General features: G+C 44.9%; 1 protein-coding gene across 15 annotated transcripts in view; it reads right to left on the bottom strand.

Annotated features, from left to right (window-relative positions):
* Positions 1-19053, bottom strand: part of FAM193B (family with sequence similarity 193 member B) — a 31529-nt gene extending 12476 nt beyond the window's left edge. For 2 of the 15 annotated variants that reach the window (XM_043589409.1, XM_043589692.1), the window contains exons 1-4: positions 18731-19044; positions 4363-4605; positions 3331-3559; positions 1707-2094 (exon numbers count right to left, since the gene is read on the bottom strand). In XM_043589409.1, coding sequence (XP_043445344.1) covers positions 1707-2094; positions 3331-3559; positions 4363-4605; positions 18731-18940 — 1070 coding nt within the window. In that variant the 5' untranslated portion in view covers positions 18941-19044. Of the gene's footprint in view, positions 1-1706; positions 2095-3330; positions 3560-4362; positions 4606-5759; positions 5933-6066; positions 6224-7048; positions 7129-12421; positions 17599-17640; positions 18691-18730 lie in introns of those variants that run through there. The other 13 variants (XM_043590276.1, XM_043590194.1, XM_043590100.1 and 10 more) reach the window with 13 other exon arrangements.
* Between the last annotated feature and the right edge of the window lie 5499 nt (positions 19054-24552).

The raw sequence follows: 24552 nt of genomic DNA, 5'->3' as shown, positions 1-24552 counted from the left end.
GAGCTACTGTACTATTTGGGACAGGTACTATATTTAGCATATTCTAAGCATCTCCCAGGTCCTGCAAAATAGATGTTGCAGTGGAGGTACTTGCAGTGGAGGTAACTAAGGGAGGTAACTAAGGGTCAGAGTGCTTAACTGCTTTGCCCAAGGAGAGGCTAGGGCTCAGCCTGTGCCTGCCTGTGTGCAAAGCTCATGCTCTCCCACTGTACTGCTCTGTCTCTGGACTTCAGGAAGCACTGGGGGCATCACGTAACATAGACTATTTTTCCAGGATAAGAAAAAGACACTGGCCCACAAAGTCCCAAAACTGGAGCCAGAAGAACAAGAGCCCTGGCCTGGCCATCAGAAGCTGGAATGCCCTAGGGCTGGGGACATGGGGTGAGGCTGGGATGGTGGGAGCCAGGAGAAAGGGCAGGGCAAGGAGCAGTGAGAAGGCTTGGCTCCCAGGGCAGTCTGTTGTGCAAGGGGTAGAAAAGGAGGGGCAGGAACCATTATCAGTGGTGCTCAGAGAAGCTTAATCCAAAATGACCATTCTTCACCTACATTAGCAAAATTAAAATAACCCATGCTCCTGAGAATATGAAGAAGCTAGCACCCTAATATTGGTGGTTACATAAATTTGGAGAGACTTTTGGAAAGCAATTTTTCAATATGTATTAGGAACCCTTCTCAAAAAAGACCTTCTGACATCTTTTAAACGGAGAACTTTTTTCATTCTGAGGGACCTTTTCCAAGGAGAAAACCCCAAAAGAGGGAAACAGCTTTAGGCAAAGACATCTTTAGAGACATTATTTACAATGTTAAAATACTGGAATGATTTAAATCATTAGCAACTAGAGAACAGGGAAGTGCACTATGGAGAATATTCTCCACCCTTCAGCTGAGACCCAGAAGACCACATAGGAACCACACAATGAATGCTATGTGAAAGAGGACAATAAAAAACTGTGAACTGTATAGACACCACCACCACTGTGTGGGTAAGACCTGTAGGGAAAACTGCTAAAAGTGGTGGCATTGGGGTGGTGGGATTTTAGAATGAGAAAATTCAAATGCATAATAAACACAGCTCTGATTTCTAATACAAAAATACGTACCTTTCTCCTCCACAAAGAATTTTATCTTTCACACATACATGTTAATATAAACTTCTTCAGTACTTAGAATTACTTTAGGGAATCCTTAAGGCCATAATTCCTGACTCAAACACAGATTTGGGTACAAGAATGTTTATTACAGCCTTGTTTTTAATGGTTAAAAGCTAGAAATACCCAAATGTCCAGGAATAGGGGAATGATAAAATAATTTATGAATTATGCTACTGCTATGCAAGAAGACATTTTGAGACCACTGGAAACTTTTCTGAAGAATTTTAACTGGGGAAATGATCTATAATGTTAAAAAAAATAACTACACAAAAATATATAAACAGAGACCTAATTTATATACAGAGACATCAGGAAGAAAATATACCAGTGTTAAAGGTTTATCTTTAGGTTTTGAGGAAATTTTTTCTTCGTTAGACACCCTGAACTTTTCCAAGTTTTTAAAAGATAACAGTTACTTCTTTTAGGATTGTAAAAATGATACAAAAGACATAGAATCTATCATTCAATTTCTACCCCAAAGGTATGCTCTGTGAAGTCTCTCAGAACTCAAAGTCGAAGTTAGCAGGGAGTATACCCTTTGTGCCACTCACTTACCTGTGAGTGCTAGGGAGCTGCTGAGAGCTGGGAGGTGGGAGGAGAGGCCCGCTGCAGTGCCCGCCGCAGTGCCCACTACAGGGGTGGCTGCACCCTGAGAATGGTGGAGGCATCTTCAGGAGCGGCATGCTGGTGGAGGGCAGGTGGGGAGTCTGACATGCCCCTGGGGTGTGTGGGGCGGCAGCAGCGGCAACAGGGCATTCTGAAGCTTGGGCAGGGAAAGGCGCTGCCGGGGTAGCAGGCGGCAGGTGTGGATGGGGTGGTGAGCCAAAGGACCCGGGGTGAGATGGGATCGGCGACGCGGGCTGGGGGTGGTGGCCAGTGGGGCTGTTAGGTGGAGCAGTGAGGTCTGAGTGCCGGTGGTGCTCCGAGAGAGAAAAAACCTCACCTGTGGACGGATGGGGAAGAAAGGGGTCAGAGTGAGAGCCAAGACCCTGGGAAGGAAAGCCCAAGGGCTCACTGCTACAACATCCTGCTTACTATGACCAGAGGGAACCTATCTGGGGATAGCCTCTCAGCACAGTGGACCCTGTGAACTTTTGGGAAAGTCTAACAGTGCCTCGGACTGGAGAGTTTTTCCTTGCAGGCAGCGACTTGGGTAGACAGGCTCAAGGAGCCCAGACCTGAGAGAGAAGGCACCAGGAATGCCCGCCCCACAGAAGGTCCTAGCTCCTCTGCTGTGGCACAAACAGGGGATATGTGTTCTGTCTCTCGGGGCCTCTCTAGGATTGCTTGTTCATAGGTATTCCTCAGGCCCAGGGAAGGGTCTACAGAAGCCAGTGGAGCAGCAGGCCAAAGCTCTGCCTCTGGGCCGTGAGGACTGAGGCAGCCAGGGTGTACCAGACTCTCAGGTGTCTCTAGATTTCAGAGAAGTGGGAAAAGGCTTTGAGGATTCACTTTCACTTATGCATTAAAATAAGTGGAATTCTACTCATCTCTCACAATTCTGGGAGCAGCACCCCTCTAGAGAACTCAGGCCCTTAATTTAGTTATTATTATCTTTTATGTTAATTCCAGTATAATTAACATATGGTGTTACACCAGTTTCAGGCCCTCAATTTAGTAGCAGACAATAATTAGTATTTATATCATACCTCAATAACCCAAGACCTTTTCTTTGGGTCTCTAAGGGTTATCTCAGGATCTAAAGAAGGCTTGTATATCTGTGAAGTTGGCTAATAATCCTGGCAGCTTGCACCAACTTCTTGTTGATAGAAGTGCAGTGCTTTTATATCTGTTCTTTAGGTGGAGAAAAAGAGGTCTGGGAAGACAAAAGCACTCTGGACCTCTGTGCTGCTGCAGGGGTCAGGTATTAGGTGACTGTAGTCCTAATTCCCTAAGGATACTCCCAGACTCCACTTTCTGTTCAGCCAGTGTTCACCATGCCCCCTCCTGAATCTGATGGGAAAGCTATCGCAGCCAACGACAGTTATTTTTCAACTTCAGGGTTGTGGGGAAAGGGGTGCCACGGAGACAGTCAAGGGCTAGGTACCCCCTGCTTCCATTAGAACAGCTCCTTTTACTTCTTTTAATAACTGGCCTCCTGATTTGTTTAATAAAGTGGACAGGAAAATAGCTCTCTACATTTATGTGGCCTGGCTCTCTCCCGAGCTCGGAGACTCACCAGGGATGGTAGGAGGACTCCCGAGTGAGCTACCCGGCACGGCCCCACTGGAGTGCGGAGAGTTCCAGAGGCCCGAGAGCTTATGTGCTGACAGGAAGGAGCTGGGATCCCAGTCCCCTGAGTTCCCATGGCAGGAGGAGGAGGACGAGGACGATGAAGAGGAGGACGAAGAGGAATGAGAGTCACCCCCACAAGACTGTGATTTGCAGGATGTGTGTGACAAGGAGATCTGGAGAAGGGGGAAGAAAAAAGCTCATGGTAAAACAGCAAACATCAGAGCTGACCCTCTGTGGCCTTAGCTTACCCAGGAGCGTCTCCTCCTCCAGGTCCTGTGCCATGGTCAAAGCCCAAGTCCCACAACCCCAGGTGAAAGGGCCAACGTGGATCAGGCCTTTGTTGGGAGAGGCCGAGGTGCTCCCGATAAAGTGAAGTGTGTGGATACTGGTGACAGAGACTCTGGTAGGGATACAGACTGCCTGTCAACTGTGGGCCTTTGGGGAGTCCTGATAGCTGCCAAGGAAAGGAAGGGACTTTAAGTCAAAAGTCCTGAAACGGACATGACCCTGGGGAAAAGAAAGGGGCTGGAGGGGAATGAATGAGAAATGAGGCAAGTCTGACTGCTGTGATTCAGGAGATGCCAGTTAGATGGCTCTTGGGCATCTTGGAGGCCTTCTAACTGAGGCACATGGTAGATCCTCAAACGAACCTTTGCTCTCTGGATCATACTGGTTGGCTTTCAAGCTGCCACAGAGCTGAAGGCAGCACGGTGACATGGAAGGGGCAGGATCTTCATCGACCAGTACCTACAAGCTGGCCCTCACACTGCAGAGACCCTCCTCAGGGGCAAGGGGGCTCCCTGAAGCCTCTCTGTTCTTGCCCCAATTGTGAACCCAACCCGCAGCCCCTAAGTGCTCGGGCGCAGGGTCTGCTGGAGAGCACCTGAGAGAACAGGGAAGGAACAGCTCAACAGCCTGATCTCTCTGGGCAGGCAGCCCTCCTGCATTCAGGGACCCCTCCTCAGCTGTTACCTACCGCCACTGCATGTTCTCGACCTGTCTGCCTTTCATCTTCCTCCATGCTCTTTCGGCAACTCTGGCAGACCCATAGAGGCATCTCGCCTAGGAGATTCTTGACGAGCTTTGGCATGAAGTCAGGGGGCAGCTTCTCACCCTGCAACACCAGTCCATTTTGGGAAGGGCCTTCTTCCCAGCCTTTGCGTTCCCGATGACATAGTAGGCAGCAAGTCTGCACAGACTGGGTGGATGTGGGGGGAACCTGTCCAATAGACAGAAACAGGGTTTCCCAGGAGGGGAAAGGTTTTGCTTAGAAATAATATCAACAAAACTAATACCTTCACTTATTATGTGCCAGGCACTGGGTTAGGCACTTTATTAGGCACTACATAATTTTAGTCCTAGTGATAGCTCTGCAGACTAGGTGTTATTTCCATTTTTTTTTTTTTTAAAGACAAAGAAACAATTTCAAGAAGTTAAGTAAGTTGCTCAAGGTCTTAGAGCCAGTGAATGGCTGAATTAGGAGTTGAGTCCCAGTGAGGTTGACTTCAAAGCTCATGCTCCAATGCCCTGATGTCTCCAAATCTTGAAGATTAAAGGAAGGTCCTCTTCCTTCTCTGGTATGTCTGGGAGAGCCCTCCATTCTTAGGCTGTCTGTGTAGTCCACAGACCAATTCCCATCTGGGGGTGGGGGATGCTCTCAGTTAATGCTGAGTTTGGGAGAATGTCAGGGTTTCCTGAAAGCTGCACAATTCCATTAGGATCACAGCAGAATTTTGGAGGCGGGGTTTTGCACAGCTAGTCAGAAAGCATTAATTCAATAAAAAACTGAGTTGGAGAAAGGGTAAGGCAAACCCTGGCGTTCTGAGAGGTAGTGAGGTATGGTGAAAAGAATCTGGGCTTTGTGGGTCAGACGGACACACATTCTAATGCCTCCCCCCTGAGCACACATTAGCTGGGTGACCTTGAGCAAGTTATTCAACTTCCCGAGCTCTGATTTCCTACCTACCTTGCAGAGTTGTTGTGAGACTCAGTGTATAAACAGGGAAAGTGCCTAGCCCTGTGCATGCTCAAAGCATAGACCCAATATACAGTAATTATTATTTGGACTTTCTTTTTTCCTTCTAGGACAAATGACATAGAAATGTAAGTCTATAGGTTTTATGTCACATTGAGGGGTATGATTGGGAACCCGATTGCATTTAATGACCCCAATTAATGGCTTTCCTATATCCTGCAACTTTGGAAGGCAGCTTTGCTCACCACTATACCAATGCCACTGCTTCCAGGGCTATTCTGCAACTTTGTAGAACCCTCTCTCTCTGACACTTCGTCATGTCACTTTCTTTGGCCAATGGGATGTTAGCAAATTTGCTGCCAGCATAAGCTTAAAAGTATATATGCATTTCTACTTGCTTCTTTGCATGGCTGGGCTTGCTTGCTCTTGCACCTCTGCCTCCCACGAGAGCATGACTGGGCTAGCTGCTGGAGGGATGTTGAGAGACACGTGGAGAAATCTGAGTCTTCCTCGCTGACTGGCCAGTGGATCTGATAACATGAGTGAGCCCAGCTGAGATCAGTCAAGCCAACCCAATTGGCAGAAATACCCAGTCAACCCAGAAACTCATGAGAAATAATAAATGGTGTTGTTTTAAGCCACTAAGTTTTGGGGTGGTTTATTACATGCAATAGTTATATTAACTGATATACCTTCCAAACTTACCCACCACTAGGTAACAGGTGTTTGCAGAGGCCTAAGCAAAGGAATAAGGGTATCATCCTCATCCTACCAAGAAAATAAATGCCATCATCTTTCTCGAATAAAATCACTTTCTCACAATAAATTGGCATCAGGGTATCCTTAAACCTGTAATGTTACAATTACACTGACCTGGGTCTCTGGTTTCTAGGAGAAAAAAAAAAAAAAAAAAAAAAAAAAGGAACCAAATAGTAGTACCAGAAGCATAATGAAACATTTGGGGCAGTACAAAGACCTTCGAAAAGAGTACCAGAGAAAGAGAAATCTTATATGTGGAACTCATGTGAGACACTACCTAAAAGGTTTCTGTCAAAGGCACATTTCAGTGGACAAGGCAACTGCTTAACTGTAACCTGCATAAGGATATAGCTTCTAACCCACTGGTGGTGAGCATCTTATGGAAAGGGTGGGAGTCTGATGGAGGAGGATGGTATTCTGAGTAGTTAAGGCAAAGGAGGCCTTTCTGAGAAGTATCCCCAGGAAAATTTTCTTAGCTATCTATAAGGTGCCATAGTAACTCCAGAGGGAGCAGGTGAGGTCAACACCCAAGTCCCTTTTCCTGTACTGATGGTGACCATCCATATTCTTATGGAAAACACCAGGACATGTCATTTTACTACAACAGAGTTTCATTTCATTTGGGTATTAGGTTCTAAAGTTACTACATAAGAGGAAAATCTATGAGTAAAATTATTCTGAAATTCTTTGTATGCATTGTGAAGTATAGTATATATAGTTCTGGCACAACCAAGAATTCAAATGTATAACATATATGCTCAATGTTCAATAAGCGGTTTTTTTCCTTTTAAAAGCAAATACAGAATTTTTGTAAGTTAAATAGGTGATCAGTGTGACTATACTTAGTGCCAAAGTACTTGTGGGAGGCACTGGGTGTAGTGGAAATAACACTGGTTTTTGGCACTAATCTTGGGCCTCCAGCACTTACCAGCTGTATGATGTTGGGCAAGTCCTACTCTCTGTTTCTTCATCTGTAAAACGGGATTAAGTCCTAACTTGTAGGGTTGGCTGTGAATATTAAATGGACAAAGCACCATGCTCACTTTGGCAGCACATATACTAAAATGGACAAAGCACCTACTCCAGTGCCAGGCCCATAATACGTTGCTCAACATACGGTACTAATTATGAACATGATGGGAGTGATGGGAAACATTTAAAATCAGGCCTAAGCTTGAAAAATACAGAAAATATGTCACTCTACTTTTTAATACAAGCATCTCTAATGTGCAGTGAATTTAAGGTGACTTTTAGACATCTTAATCTCTGCCCTCTACCCCATGAAGTCATTCTTTAAGTTCCCCAAATACTTTCTATACTCTCCTACCTCTACCTTGTGCCTTTGCTAAAGGGGATCTTCTGTTTTAAATCCCCTTCCTTCCCAAGTTTATCAATAAGTAGTTGGGCAGGGCTTAAATCCAACTTCATCCAGTCTTTCCCAGAGGGTTCCTGTCATAATTTACCTCTCCTCTCCATATCTCCATAGCACATTATGCCTTGGTTACAGCATCTGTGCCTTCCACTTAATCTATTTACCTGCATTTTCTGTCCCTTCTACTAGAATGTGCTCCTAGAAGGCAAGCATCAGGTATAATTCTTGTCTGGATCTCTTACAATGTACCAAAGGGCATAGGATCAGCTGGGCACATAGTGGCTAACTCAAATTTATTAGATGTCACTATGGCAATACAGCTTAGTGAGACATTGCTTGAAATTCTGAAATTATTGCTTCTCACAGAGAAAGGCCATCCCCCTACCCTGGACCTTCATCTGAATGGTTCTAATCTCAAGCATGCAAGAGTGAAAGATCACATTCCTTGGGGATTACAATCAGATGGCCTCATTTATGGAATAATGTGGCTCTCCCTAGAGCCAAACTGGTCCACATTATAAATGAGATTAGCCATCAATGGAAGTGAACTTACAGGACAGGCTGACTTTCCAGTTAAAGAAAAGAAAACACAGGGCATAGAAAGTTAATTAGGTCCTAACTGAAGCAGGAATGATACCACCTACATTGCATAAGGTTGTCTAGACTAAGTGACATTAGAGATGCAAAGCTTATTAGCTCAAAGGAGCCATACAGTAGACAATCTATCATCACCTAGGCCCTCTGGCTGTTCTGTTCTTAATAAATCTACATTGGAAACCAGTTATCCACTGTCATGAGCTTGGTATACTTTTCTTCTTTCTGGCCTGGCAATTCTTGGGGCTATCTCCAAAGCTGTCTTAATCCTAAATATTAGTGCCTGCCCCTGAATACGATGCATGGTGGAACCTGGGGACTTTTTTCTCTGACATTTTCATCTCTACTGCCAGAGGGTGGTGAGAATCCCAAGTCCTAGAGATGTTATATTCAGTCAGTACTACCACTGTTCCTGCAAATTTTTGCTTTGCTATAGAAAAGCTCTTGGTTCAGAATTCTCTTTGACTGCAATGTCCTGCCATTTTTCAAATTCCCGTCAATCATTACCCCTTATGTCCTGAAGTCAACTCAGGCTTTTAAAGTAGCTGTTCTCAAGCTGCATTTTTTACACCAGGCACAGTATCCCCACACAAGAACACGAACAATAAATGTTTATAGAATGAATGAAACACCCAACCATTCTTCTTCATCATAATGGGTAGGGAACTGATCCTTAAACTCAGGAGCCCTGGACAATAATTATTCCTTCTTACTTCAGTTTAAATGTCAGAGCCTCTCCAGCTAAAGATCTGGAACTAGGAAAAAGATAGGGGAAGAGCTAGGAAAGGTTCTAGACTTGGGATCTGCTCAAAAAAGACTCCAAGATTAAATTCTGCTTCACTCTAGACAAAACCAGAATCTCTGGAGTGTGGGGTTACTCACACAAGGGTCCTGTTTTAGCATGCAAATTCCCAGAGCAGTCAAGGAGCCAGGTGAACCCTAGACTGTAGCCACTCCTTGCCCAGGGGGCAGGCATATGCAACTATATCTCTGCTCTCTCACCTGACCAGGTCCAAGACTTTTCAGTCTTGGCCTGAGAAACATTATGCTAGGGTATTCTAGATATTTCTGGATAAGAATAGTTAAAATCAAAGGAAAAGGAAGCCAATTTTTCTCATGGAACACCATTTTTACTTGAAGAATGACTGACAAACTCTGGTTATTCAGACTTGAAAAATGCCAGACATTTTCTCAAAAAATGAACAAAATGAACCCATCACTTCCAGGAAAACAACTTTTTACTTGTGGCCAATGACAAAATTCAAGCTTTCAGGCAAAATTCAGAATTTTGGAAATTTGGAAATTAGAATTTTGTATCCACCATCATGAAATCAAAAGCTTCCCAATCCTTAGACTTTTCTGGTGTAAATGGTGGTTATAGTGACAAATGTTATTTTTTGATATTGTAAAATGAAATGGGAAAACATTTGGAAGAGCTGCATAACTCAGTGAACCTATTTTCCAAATGAGCAAAGCATGATGTTTCAGAATCATGCATTGTTAAAAAAAAAATCCATTCAAAGTGCTAGATAAACCAACAGATTTTAATGTAATGAGTGCAAAGACTTCATTAAAATGGTCTCAGATTCCACACTGCAAAGAAGAATTATCAGCAATCACCTGGAAAGGCTTTTAAAATACTCCTTCCTAGAGGCGCCTGGGTGGCTCAGTTGGCTGGGTATCTGATTTCAGCTCAGGTCATGATCTCCCAGTTGATAAGTTGGAGCCCCGCGTCGGGCTCTGTGCTGACAGCTCAGAGCCTGCAACCTGCTTCGGATTCTGTGTCTCCCTCTCTCTCTGCCCCTCCCCTGCTCATGCTCTGTCTCTCTTTCTCTCTCTCAGAAATAAATAAAGATTAAAAAAATTTTTTTTAAATACTCCTTCCTTTTCCAACAACATCTGTTTGAGGCTGGATTTTTAAAATATACTTCAAAACAATGTACTGCAGCAGACGGAATACAGAAACACATATGAGCATCCAGCTTCTTTCTATTAAGCCAGACAAACAAATTTGTGAAAATGAAAATGAGACCAGTCTTCTATTATTTTTTTGGAAAATGTATTTTCCATTAAAAAATTATGTATGTTAACATGGCAGGTTTAATATTGTTATTCTTAAATGATTTAGTAACTAAATATTTTTAAACTTTCTCAGCTTTAATACTTATTTTGGTAAATATGAACAGATAAAACCAACAAAAGAAAGCTCTTTTGGGTCCTCAATAATTTTTAGGAATATAAAAGGTCCCTAAGACCAAACACTTTGAAAACTGCTAATGTAAAGTCTCTAATGGTATGGTGCTTGTAACCCAGTGGGTGCACAGTAAGCAATGGCGATTATTAACAATGATACAGTTCATGGCATATCTGGATAGCTCTTTTGGGGCATAAATTTCCCACCTCATCTTTCTGTCCACAATTTGGGAATTGCTGGAGAATAACCCAGGTCACCAGGCGAGGCAGCTATCAAGGTCTGCTCTGAGGCTGGATCTAACAGCCAGCACTAAACCTGTTCTCATTTCTCTCATGGATTCCTTTTAATCCCAAGAGTTTGTGTATGTTTGTAGAGGATTCCCCCAAGACATATGCTGTATTTAACCAGTGGTCCTGCAATAGCTTCCAAATCCTATTCTGAAATGGCCCGTTAGAGCATTCAACTCTCAAGGCACCCAACTCCAAGAGCCTCCCTGTCACCAAGGCAGAAGACAACAGTAGCAGCCAAAATTCCCTTCCAGAAGCAGAGAAAATTATTAATACCCAGCCTACCAAAAGTCACCAGCTCAGTCACTGCCACTTACTCTTCCATTCACCCACTCATTTCCTCCTTCAGTGAACATGCTCAGAGCCCATTCTCATTGTGCTAGGTAGTGGGAAACATCGAATAACATAGAATTTCTGCCTTAAGAACACATGCTTAAACCAGGCAGGTTCATGCATGGGGACATCAATACTCCCAAACTCCCAGATGCCTCATATTCATTTTGGAGAATCAGGAAGGGACACAAATTAAAATAACACACAATTAAAATTAATGTAACAAAATAATATACAAATTAAAACAACCAACCAACCAACCTGGGCACTGGGCTTCTCTGCTTCATGTAAGCTTATTATGTGCCTTCTCATGTACCTATCCAATTTGAGTATCTCCTTCTTTTAGCTCCTTTTCCCACCTTGGTCTCTCTTTAATCTCCTGGCTTTCTGGTTTTCACTACTGCAGCACTTTCTGGACCCTGTGTTTCATGACTTGGCCCCAGCTGACCTCTCCATGCTTCATTTCCAAGCTTAACATCTGAGAATCTTAGGTTCTATTCGTACTGCTCCTCCAGCAAATACACTGTGCCCTGGAAACCTCAGCATCTCAGTTCCACTCCCCAGCAAATTTGTACTCATGGCCTAAGATCTTGGTCAAAGGTCAAGCTTTTGCTGGACCAGGCTGAGTAGAACTATTTCTTTTACTATAGTACCTATCACACTGCGCCATAGACATATTCTGTCTGTCTCAAACCCCTGGTGGAATGAGGACTCTTTGGGGGCAGGGAGTGCATCTTGGTCATTTAAGTGTGCCCGGGAACCCAGGCTTGGCTCGGACCTGACACATAGCGGCATTCACTGAATAAATGAATAAATGCTTAAAAGCCCACCTGGCTCACATTTTAGTTGCTCTATACAAAGGACAGAGTCTAAAGACAAGCTGAACTGGCCACTTCCTGGATATGCTATGCTAAAAGGCCTATCTTTGTGACTCTGGGCTACTGATGAGAGGGCATCAGTGTGAAGAATCTCAGACCATTCTGAGGCTGGCAATCAGAGCTACATTTAATTCTTAACGAGGTGATATAAGTGCACCTCAGTGCCCTAGAGCTTTCACCCAAACTCCCACTCAGTCTGTTGTCTCTGTTCCTTCCTGGATGAACAGCTATTTCATATCAGCCAGTTTGTGGAGAATCTTCTCTGGTTGTACAAGCTCAGCCAAGGATAGGGTAACGAGTCTCTCTGACCCCAGTGGCCTTCTACCTGCCCAAGGCTAGCTCATCTGTTGAACCTGCTTTCTGGGTGCAGTCAGCCACAAGAAGGCCTAAACTGTTGCTTAATAACTTAGAACTTCAGGCAAATCATATAACCTACTCTGTCACCCGAGCATGGATTTCTCATGGGTGGAAGAGTATGAACTTTGGAGATAGACTGTTGTGAGTTCAAAACCCAGTTCTGCCATTTCAGTATTATCTTAATTACTCAATTTCTTTGAGCCTCAATTTCCTCATTTATGAAATGAGAATAAAACCATACTTCACAGAGTTGTGAGGACAGAAGGAAATAAATTATGTAAAGTACCTGGCCTGGGCCTGGCACACAGTAGGTGCTCAATACCCGTTAGTTTCTTTCCTCTTCTGTCCTGGAAGAAATGACAGGGAAACTTACTAAGTGAGACTTGCCCAATCCAAAGTTATTACTTGAAGCACAGGACAGAGGACTAGACAGGTGACCTTCAAGGCCCCTTTGAACCCCCCCATCCACGATCTCTGGCTACAACTTCCTAATAAGACCCTTCCATGTTTCAGGGTCCTTCTTACTATCTAGTTTCCCTATATCACTTTTCAGAGTAGATGAAGAACCTATTCATTTCAGAATGGAGAGAGAACCACAAAAGTTGCTGGAGAGCTGAGAGCCTTGAGGAGGGACTAAAAGGAGATGGCCTAGGACTGCAGCATGTTCATCCACCTACAGGTTGAAGGATGAGTGTGGGAGCAAGGGCACAGAACCAAAGGGTGTAAACAAAGGGCCCTTCCTGGGACACAAGACCTTCTCTCCTTAGCCCTTTTCTGTTCTGCACATCCTGCCAGGAAAAACCATTAACCACTCCTTTCCCCAATATCCATTCTTTCCCCAAATATATAAAGCACCACACCCTCACTGATGTTGTTCCCCTCTGCCTCTTCTTTTTTAGGCACAGTTAGGGTGTTACTTCCTTCTAAGTCCACAGGCAGAATTAACTGCTTTGCTCTGGGATGCCCTAATGCTTTGTTACATACCTCTTGAATAGAGCTTATCGTACGTGTCCCAGTTTTTGAGATCTGTCTTCTCCACAACACTGAGAACACTGAGGGCAGGACCTGTGTCCCATGACTCACTGCATCCTGATCATTCAGCAGAGATGACAGCATGTAATGGGCATGGTAAGAGTTTGGATACACAAGGGAAGATCAGCAGTTGGAGAATAACATTAATGGGGCAACAACTGGAAAACTGGGGAAAGCCTGTTTTTTGTTTTTAAAACTAAGGCTGTTTCTATTCCTGCTTATGGAAAAGCTCCCCTCTCCGGAAGCCCTATTCTTTGAAGAATATCTTAGGCTTCCACAAAGCTCCTCATACCACCCTCAACTGAGCAGTTAGCAGACCCAGCCACATACCAGAATCACCTGGGGCAGTTTAACAACAAGATTCCTGGGCTCTGGACCTAGAGACTCTAATTCTGTAGGTCTGGGACAGAATCCAGCAAAACACGGAGGATCTGATGATTAGTTAGGCTAGGATGAGGAAGAGGTGGAATCAAGCAATCACAGCTACCTCTTCCACTGAGAATTACATCCTCTCATGCTATCAGAGAACTTACCCAAGAACATGTTTATTTTCCTATTTAAAAGCTTTCATTGATTCCTCACTGCCTGCAGGATAAAGCCCAAACTTCTTGCTGTGGTTTTCTAGAACCCTGCTAACCTCTCCAGCCTGACCTCATGCTACTCTGCCTGAATTGGGCAATTCTCGCCTCTGGGTCTTTACATTGCTTTCTTTGTTTAGACACTTTCTCTCACCTTCTCTAAAGGAACTTCTATTCAACCTTGAAGCATCAGCTCTGAGAAATCTTCTATTGGTTATCATATTTGTGCATCTTCAGCACCAAATATCTATAATAATCATAGCTACCACTTGTGCTAAGTGCTTGACATGCAGCACTTGCTGCCCTAATGTGACTCTGGCATCACTGTCATACATGTGAGAAAACATGCTAACAGGGCTAAAACTCTTTGAAAGGCTGCGTACTAAGATCTAGGATTTGAACTGTAACTCAGAGGAAGTGATGCTCTTCTAGCCTAACTACAATTAATACACACATGTGGGCAGGGACTGATTCACTTCTGTATCCTCAGCTAGCCTAGGGTCTGATACAGATCAGGTGTCCATTAGTATTTGCAGAATAAATGAACACCAGATCAGGTGAGAGGGAGACTGGGTGTGATGTGTGTATCACGGGCCTAAATGAATGAATGACCGCCAGCCTGGCCCAGCAGAAGCTGGTAAGCACAAAGTGGAAGAAACCTAACTTTTACTTCTTTTATTTTCATTTGGTTTAACAGCCACTTATTGAGCACATGAGGACCGTGCACACTAAATACCCCACAAATGAGTTAAATATAGCCCCTGCTCTTAAAACTTCTAGGTTCAGTATATAAAGTCGTTAGGATCTTAATAGTTTATCTGATATTAGATATTAAGATAATAGCTCTGGGGATATTTTAAGTAATTAAAAATTAAAAAAATCTCAGCAGCTAAGTCTTCATCTTCAAAGGCCCTTTAACATTTCTACATAGTGAATCTCTACTGGCTTACAAAGAACCAGAGGTGGCAGGGATCCACCCCTTCTTGTATCATTTCCTACTACTTGCAGTGAAAGTGGCCAGGCTGGGTGGGCAATGATTTTAAGGGGGGAGATTCCTGGGTATAGGGACTATCTTATTTATCTTTGTGCCCAAAATAAAAGTCCTAGCACAGAGGTCATAATGCTTGCTCAGTGGATCAAACATAATGAGATGGTTTCAATAAAGATACTGACTAATCCTGTGCTCCAGTCTCTTGAGGGAGCAGGTTTAACTCTGAGCAGTGGGGAACCAGGTCTCTAGAGTCTCTTTAAACTGGGCCAGGCAGGTCTCAGCAGGTGCCGTAGAGATGAGAGATGGGAAACACCAGATGAGCTCAACCAGCACCAACTGCTGGTTTACAGTCTGGCAAGTCTCCTGAGGGTTTACTGAGTGTGCCCCTGGACTGCAAGCTGAGTGGTCCAAGAGAGATGGAAAGACAGAAGCAGAGCTGGCAGGCTTTGGATGGCCACCTGGCACAGTTCCCACTATCTCCAACTCCTGCTCTAGCCTTGATGTACTAGGTGCTAGGTGGGTTGCTCCATTTTCTTGTGATGTTGCTGATGAGGCTTAGGGAGGGGAAAAAAACATGCCCAGGAACACAAAGCTAGAAAGAGACTGAGCTTGGAGTTCACCCCAAGTCTGGAACATTAAACACTTTCTCACTATTGCCTTATTCAGCTGCTTTGTAAGGTTTTTTGTTCTTTGCTAATAAGGTAGTAACAGTTTTAGTTTAGTGAATGAGGATTTCGATTGTTAGTGAACAGATCAATAAAGTTTAGTGACCTGAAACAATTCTAAATAAGGACTTTTGGGATCCCCAATAAGCTAGCTCAAGGTCCCACATTTAAATGTGCACAAGTAATGCAGGGTGCCTGGATGGCTCAGTCGGTTGAGCATCGAACTTAGGCTCAGGTCATGATCTCACCATTCGTGGGTTCGAGCCCTGTGTTAGGCTCTGTGCTGACACTCAGAGCCTGGAGGCTGCTTCAGATTCTGTCTCCCTCTCTCTCTCTGCCCTTCCCTAGCTTGTGCATGCGCATGCTCTCCCTCTCTTTCTCTCTCAAAAATAAGTAGATAAACTTAAAAAAAAAAAATTAAATGTGTACAAGTAACCAAAGTGAGCAAAAGGGTCTGGACGGAACCAGAGTGGCCTTTGAACCCGAATTCAGAGTAATCATGGCTCTTCCAGCCTACCTGTGATTACTATATACATGTTCTCTGAACCACGAGCCCTTTGTGGGCAGGGACCATGTCTGATTCACTTCTGCATTCCCAGCTAGCCCAGGGCCTGGCACAGATCAGGGTGTCCTTCATATCAGGGGCAGACACTACTCAAAACTTTATATTACTGGCTTGCAGAAATTGGGCTCAGTGGCACCAGATTTTTAGAGTTTTAAGACATGGCACAAATCCAGTTTGTAGGAATCTTTTGGCTTTTAAGAAATTGGCTTAAAACAAAACCAAAGCAATATGTGACCTGGGACATTAGAACCTATCTGTGGATTGGAAGTGGTCCTATTCGCTGTTTTTGGCATGCGACAGTGAGTTTCACCTTGCTGACCCACTCTGTGTACACAGAGTTTTAAGTGGCAGTGGGAGACAGAGATCCTCACCACAGGCACGCTAGGGGGCAGAACAATGACTCCAACCCTTTCAGCAGGTGCTTCTCACCAGGGCACAAAAGTCTGCTTCTGGCATTCAGAAACCCTCTCCCCAGCAAAAAAGTGGGGTACAATCAGAAAAGAGTTTGTCAGTTTGTTTTACCTCTTTGTGGCTATAATAAAAAAAAAATGCCTTGTAAATCCCACATAGTACACAAGAGTGTCCTTTTTGGGGGGCCAGGAGGCACCTGTGACCTATAGTGGGAGTTATTTGGGCATATGTCATATGAGCATTTGTTTCTTCATCTGAAAAACAGTGTAATCGTATTTATATCCTTCAGTTCATTAATATTTGTTAATCACCAGGCATAGGGGTACAATGGTAACTGACGTGGTTCCTGCACTCTCAGAGTTTATGTAGCAAAAGTAGACTAATAATTAAACCAATAGTTAACTCATCACATTTGTACTAAATGCTGAGGAAAGAACAGGAGCGGTGGGAAGATTAGAAGTATGGTATGTAAAGTGTCTGGCATGAATAAATTAATGAATTTGCAGGTCAGGCAGTGGAGTAGATAATGATGATTATAGCTCTTAGGAAAGCTGCGTCCTAAATAAAAATTAAATGATTAAGCCATTATCCAAATTTTGGCCATGAATACTATAACCTAAGTGGCAGGGGACCCTAAAATATTGCTGGTCTGAATGGGAAGGAGAGAAAACAACAGCTCCCCTGGCTCCCCCTATCCCAACTCTCTCCTTTTGTCGGACTCCCAGGGTGGCCCAGAGAAGCAAAAGAGGAAAGCTAGAGGGGGGAAGCAGGTAAAGTCAGACCAGGCAAGGGTGGGGTCCAACCTGGGGAGTTGCATCCTTTGGAACCAGTCTCAGCCCAGGGGAGGGGGTGGGGGTGAAGGTGGGGCTTCTGACACTCAATAAATGGTGACATTTTCATTAATTAAAAATCTTACTGTGATCTGAAACACAAAGGAGACCAACATCAAAACTAGGTTACAATAAGCACAGGTTCTCAACGGATTCATTCTCTCTCCCATTCACCTAGTTATTTCTACTCAGTGTCAGCAAGGCCCAGGGTTAGGCATGGAGAATCAGAGATAGATGACATAGTCTGTGCCCCTGCGGAGTTCACAGTGCAGTGCAGGGAACAGATACATCAACAGAATGTCTCACTGAAGAATGGGGAGTGCTACCAAAGGGAAGCACAGGGGGCTGTGGGCACAAAGGGGGCACCTCACGCAACTGGGAAAGTTAGGGAAGGCTTTCTGGCAATGGTACCCCAAATGACATCCCCACTCACATGCACAATTCCAGAGATTCTACTAGAAGGCTGTCAAGAGCCATGCCTTCTGGCTGCACCAGCCTCCCAGAGTCCCCTGCTGCCCGATGCAGTGTCTGCAGAGCCAAACGCATCTTCCGCCACGCCTCATCCTCATCCGGCGCTGCATCCGACCCTCCAAGACTCCTGCAGGAGCCTGCCTTCCTTGGCAGGCTCAGCCAAAAGACCAACTCAAAACTCTTTTGTCAGAGCAAGCTTAGGGCGAGCCACCCAGCCCCATGTGCCACAACCCTCCCGGAGCAACTGAGGCTCATGTCACCCCGGGCTCTCAGTGAACACTGGCAGGGTACCTCCCATTATCTCCTTTGCTCAAAAGAAAGTGACCTTCTTCCAGGTGGCAAGCTGGAGGCTTTGCGGAATCCTGCTACTACTGCTCACTCTCAGCAGGATTCACCAAACCCAGGGATCTGAGGGTTGAGATGGGCCACCTTGTGGGTCAGGGGTATAGAGGGAAGAAAGGGAAGGCTTTGCTAGGTTTTCACTTCAGTGCAGGAGCCCCACTAAATAGTCTTCGGGGCTGCCTGACAGTCTGCTCCAACTGCTATGTTGGGCAGGGAGAGGAGGGAGGCCACAGGAGACATACGCTGGGGGCACACAGCTGCTGAGGGGGCAGTGGCTGCAGGCAGTGAAGGGAAAGGGTGGGGCCGTTCCCAGGGTTGGGGGAGAGGGAAGAGGCTGTAGCCTTCCAGGCCACAGCGCCCCAGGCTGCTCTGTGGGTAGGTGGTGGAGCAGGTGGGCCCAGGGGGAGAAGGGCAGAGAGCTGGGCTGTGGCCTCAGGATCAGAGCCCAGTCCCAGTGTGGGTGGGTATGGGACCACAAAGTCTAGCCCCTGCTCCAGCCCGGAGGCGGCGGGAGAGGGCAGGCAGCCTGGTCACAGGACAGGACGAGCCATGCTCCGGCTTGGAGAGAAGGGTCCAGCCTCCACTCCCGCCTCGGGGGAGAAAGCCTCAGCCCCAGCCGGTGGAAGATGGTTCATCCCCAAGCTCACCCCGGCCCCGCTCCCGGGAGGTGAAAGTGCCGGAGCGGCCGGACTCGCCTCGCTCGCTCCTACCTGTGGTCCGAGAGCCAACTTGGGCTCGTCCTCCTCCCTGGGGCCGTGGCGGTCCGGCTCCGCGGGCGCCTCCGGGGGCCCTGCACCCGCTCCAGCTTCCAGGCTCGGCGGCGGCGGGGGTTCGGGAGCCTGGGGCTTCTGTTGCCCCGCGGCTCGCACCCGCTCGCGCCGACCCGCGCCGCCGCTCGGCCTGCTCCGCCTCCGAGTCATGCCGCTGCTCGCGCGGATCCCTCGCTCCACACGCGTCGTCGTCGTCGCCGCCGCCGCCGCCGCCGCCGCCGCTCCCCTCGCAGGACAACAGCCAATATGGCGGCGCCCGGCTCCCCCCTCTGCTGCTGCCAGCAGGTCATAGGGCGCGGCGGCCGCGCCGCCGCACTAGCCCCCGAGGCTGCCTGCGCCATTTTGAATAAGGTCACCACCTGAAGTTCTGTAAGAGTGAGAAACTGGTGGACTCCCGGGATGCGACCTGTGCCAGGGAAGGGTGGTTGCTGTGGTAACCGTGCTGTACCGCCCCGGGCCTGTAATAACTGCCTGCTAAATGGATGAGTGAATTAATTATTTTCTAGAGTACTTTCACACCCACCATCTGACTCCTTGCAGAGTCGCTCCTCACACGAGGAGGCAGGTATGGTCGTTCCCATTTTGCAGCGGAGAAAAATCGAGGCTAAAAAAGGCGAGGTGGCTGCTCAACATCAGCCAGCCGGAACTCATGGGCCCGTGGATAGTTTGAGGTGAAAGGGACGAGGGAATGGTCTGGGTCTTTTGTTTGCAACGTATGGTCAACTAGGAGTCCAGCGTTCGTTGCTTGGGATAGCAGAGCTCAGACCCCACTCCTGTCCCCAGTCTGGTGGGGAAAGTGGATAGTTAAATACACAGTTACAACCAGTGTGATGAGATGAAAATGACTGGGGCACATACTAGGTCAGTGTTTTCCCAAAAGTTGTGTGCAGGAGAGGATTTTGAGTGGTACACAAAGGAGCATTTAAAAATGTAATAATTATGTATTTAATTGTTAAAATGAGTTTTCCCTACTTTTTTGAATATATGAGATATGCACATGGTGCACATTTTTAGAAAAAGTTTTGAGTGCAATCTTTCTCATGCCAGGGCCAGTGGTACCCTGCAACTATGTAGTGGTTATATGTAGAGTTGCTCTTGGTATCACTAAGAAGACGGAATAATGACATTAGCCTAATTAATGGGAGCAAGGGCTATTTTGAGAAGCAGTGCTACATGGCCTTGGAGCTTTCCTTAAGTGCCAGGAACCTAAACGAAAAATACTTCATCTTAGGTGGCCAGGTGGCTCATTTGAGCATCTGACTCTTGATTTCTGCTCAGGTCACAGTCCCAGGGTCTGGATCAAGCCCCTGCCTCGTGCTCTGCGCTGAACGTGGAGCCTGCTTGGGATTCTCTTTTTCTCTCCTTCTGCCCTTCTCCCTCACTCTCTGCCCCAAAAAAATGAAAAAGAAAAAAGAAAAATACTTCATCTCATTATGGGGATTAGTGCCATCATCAAAGATTTGAAGAATTTCAGGGTGATTCCCACTACATCAACATGACCTCTTAGTTTGGACAGAATAGAAGCTAGATACTCTTTTTCCCCCCCATTTATTTATTTTTATTGTGGCAAAATATGCCCAACATAAAACTTAACGATCTTAGCCATTAAATTTTTTTTAAAGTGTTTTATTTTATTTTTGAGAGAGAGAGAGAGTGAGCAGGGGAGGGGCAGAGAGAGGGAGACATAGAATCTGAGGCATGCCACAGGCTCTGAGCTGTCAGCCCAGTGCCAGACACAGGGCTCGAACTCACTGATGGTGAGATCATGACCTGAACTGAAGTTGGACACTTAACCAACTGAGCCACCCAGACACCCCCTAATCTTAGCCATTTTTAAGCATATAGTTCGGTGGTATTAAGTACATTCATATTGTATGCAACCATTACCACCATCCATCTCCAGAACTCTTTTCATCTTGCAAAACTGAAACTCCATACTTGTTTAATAATTACTCCTTATTCTCCCCTCCCACAGCAGCCCCTGGAAACCACCATTCCACCTTAAAAAAAAAAATCCCTTTTTCTCCACACCCCAGCCTCTGGTAACCACTATCCTACTTTCTGTTATGAGTTCAGCTTTTTTTTTTTTTTTAAATACTCCACATATAAGTAAGATCATGCAATATTTGTCTTTTTGTGACTGGCTTATTTCACTTTGCAAAACGTCCTTCAGGTTCATCCATGTTGTTGTAAATGGTAGGATTTTCTCCTCTTCATCCTCCTCCTTCTTCTTTTTAAAGTTTATTTATTGACAGAGAGAGAGAGAGAGGGAGAGAGAGAGAGAGAGAGAGAGCACAGAGCCCGCTCTGGGGCTGGAACTCAGGAACCATGAGATCATGACCTGAGCCAAAATCAAGAGTTGGGTGCTTAATTGACTCAGACACCCCAGGATGTTTTTCTTTTTTAAGGTTGAATAATGTTCCTTTATATATGTATATGTGTATATATATACATATATATATATACACACATATATATGTATATATATATACATTTCTGTACATATATGTATATGTATATATATACATATATATGTGTGTGTATATATATGTATATATATACATATACATATGTGTATATATGTATATATACATATACATATACATATGTGTATATATATATGTATATATATACATATACATATGTGTATATATATACACACACATATATATGTATGTATGTCTTTTTATACTTTTTTACATGTATTTTTCATGTGCCACATTTTCCTTATTGATGGAGAAGATAGATTGTCTTGAAGAATTACAGAGCATTATGGCAAACTTATTCTGGTAAGGACTCCAGTTGCAGGCACTTTTTCAGAGTGGTCATTCTTGGATCATGTGGGTGCAGTTGTTGGCCTCTAATAGACAACTGTAGGTCTAGTAAGTGCTTTTTCTTCTATACCAAACCTCAGGAATAGTTTGTGTTCCTCTGGCAGGGGCAGCAGTAAACCTTTACTGTTTTGCTTCAGGAATATGTCACTTTCTGAACACACTTACTTTACAGGAATTTTTGACCAAATCACCATTCCATTGGCTATCAGGGTAATCTACTGTGACACTGATGACATCATTCTGATGGGCCTTGAGAACAGGAGGTAGGAGATACCCTAGATAACTTGGTAAGCATGATGTGTGTGCTAGAAGGCAGATAATAAATCTCACAAATATACAGTGGTCTGTCCACTCAGTGTACTATCCAGGGGTCTGGGGTGTGTTGAGATATTCCCTATAAAATTAAGGACAAGTTGCTGTACATCACACTCCCTATCACTAATAAAAGAGGTACTATACTTGGTGGGCTTCTTTAGACTTGTGTGGCAAAATATACTGTATTTAGGTATATTACTTTTACTTATTACTGGGTCACTTGAAAGCTGTCAACTTTAGGGGGGAACCATACGAAGAGAGAAGGTTTTACTGGATCAGGTTGCAGAGTAAGTAGTTCTGCCTTTGGTCTTTATATTCAGGCATTGAATTTTGGAACAAAGTTATGCCCTCCTTTGGCAAGTAGCATCTCCTTTTGAGATGCTCCTGACTTGCTCCAGGAGTCTGGTGAAACTGGTTGTCTGACCGTGGCATACCAGGTTACCAGGTGACCTAAGGTACCATGTTATCTGACCTACCCAGGCATAAAGTCAGGGGTGGCCAGCAGTACTCTATTACCAAGAGGAGTGGCATATATGGCCTGGGTCCAAGCAAGCCCTAAAGGCACAAGTGCAGTAGGTTGTCTGAGCAAGTTGTTTACATTCCTCTCCTGTTACTGATATTCATGTCTCATGGGGAATTGTTTACGATATAAGTTGACTGAGGAAGAAAAATCTAAAGCCCATTTTATAGATGGCTCTGCACAGTGTGCTGGCTTCACCCAGACTTCCTCCAAGAGAGCCTAAGGGACCTAGGAAAGGGAAATGTGCCCGGAAGCCCTGAAGTACAGACACACTGGTTCCTGGGCATTGGATAATGGTTTAGTCTATTGGTCAGAAACTTGAATGGAAACAGACTGAAGGTTAGTGATAGTAAGTTTTGAGCAAGACAAATGTGCATAAACTACCCAGAGTGGCTTCAGAGCATTAAGTGATTTGTGTCTCAGGTGGACATTCACCAAAAGGGTCTCACTATGGAAGAACCTCTTTTACCTGGTGGGCAGTATGACACCTTCTGTGACTATCAGGCAGTTCCCCTTCCTAGCCATTTTGGGATTTTCTCAGTGGGTTTATGACAAAATTGGCCCAGCAACATGGACTGCTCCCTCCCACAGCTAGCCTCGCCACTATCAGTGCTGAGTCTGCCAGTCAAGAAACCAGCCTAAGCCCCTGGGGTGGAACCTTACTTTGAGAAGACTGGCTAGCTATCTTCTGGTAGAGATTGCGTTGGATTGTGTGTTAGTTAGGGTTGGCCTCTGGCTGTAACCAACAATCCCAACGTGTTAGGGGTTTAACACCATAATAGTTTAGTTATTTTTCATGTTATAGTCCAATGCCAGTCAAAGGGGATTTGCTTCATGCACTTATTCAGGAATCCAGTCTCCTCCTATCTTGTGGCTGTCCCTTCATCTAGGTTCTCTCCATTCAACTAGAGGATGGGGAAGAAGACAGAGTGAGGGTTGCATGGGATGTTTTTATGAGCAACACCCAGAAATGACTATACATCATTTTCACTTCACGTTCCCTTGGTGAGATGTTAGCCATATGGCTCCACCTGATTCTAATCCATCCCCTCTTCCCAGGCAACCGCTGATCTGCTTTCTGTTTCTATGGATATTTTACATTTCATATAGTATGAATTGTTTTGCCTGAGTTCTCTTCCTCAGCATAATTACTTTGTGACTCATCTATGTTGTGGTGTGTAACCATAGCCCATCCATTCTTACTGCTGAGTGGTAGTCCACTGAGTGGAAGTACCATAGTTTGTTTATCCATTCAACAGAGATGAGCTGTCAGGACAAACATTTCTCATACATTAAATTAACTTTTTTGCCGGGCGCCTGGGTGGCTCAGTCAGTTAAGCATCCGACTTCGGCTCAGGTCATGATCTCGCAGTCCGTGAGTTCGAGCCCCGCGTCAGGCTCTGTGCTGACAGTTCAGAGCCTGGATCCTGTTTCAGATTCTGTGTCTCCCTCTCTCTCTGACCTTCCCCCATTCATGCTGTCTCTCCCTGTCTCAAAATTAAATAAACGTTAAAAAAAATTTAAATTAACTTTTTTGCTGCTCTGAGAACTGGAAGAAAATATTTTTTATGTCATATTATATTATATTATGTTATGTTATTTATTTATTTTTAATATAATTTATTGTCAAATTGGTTTCCATACAACACCCAGTGCTCATCCCAACAAGTGCCCTCCTCAATGCCCATCATGCACTTTCCCCTCTCCCCCAACCCCCATCAACCCTCAGTTTGTTCTCTGTATTTAAGAGTCTCTTATGGTTTGTCTCCCTCCCTCTCTGTAACTTTTTTTCCCCCTTCCCCTTCCCCATGGTCTTCTGTTAAGTTTCTCAAGATCCACATGAGTGAAAACATATGGTACCTGTCTTTCTCTGACTGACTTATTTCACTTAGCATAATACCCTCCAGTTCCATCCATGTTGCTGCAAATGGCCAGATTTCATTCTTTCTCATTGCCAGGTAGCATTCTATTGTATATATAAACCACATCTTCTTTATCCATTCATCAGTTGATGGACATTTAGGCTCTTGCCATAATTTGGCTATTGTTGAGAGTGCTGCTATAAACATTGGGGTACAAGTGCCCCTATGCAT

This window comes from Prionailurus bengalensis, chromosome A1, assembly GCF_016509475.1.
Source record: "Prionailurus bengalensis isolate Pbe53 chromosome A1, Fcat_Pben_1.1_paternal_pri, whole genome shotgun sequence".
Taxonomy (NCBI): Eukaryota; Metazoa; Chordata; class Mammalia; order Carnivora; family Felidae; genus Prionailurus; species Prionailurus bengalensis.
The sequence above is the reverse complement of the archived record's forward strand: the minus strand, read 5'-3'. Positions and strand labels throughout refer to the sequence as shown.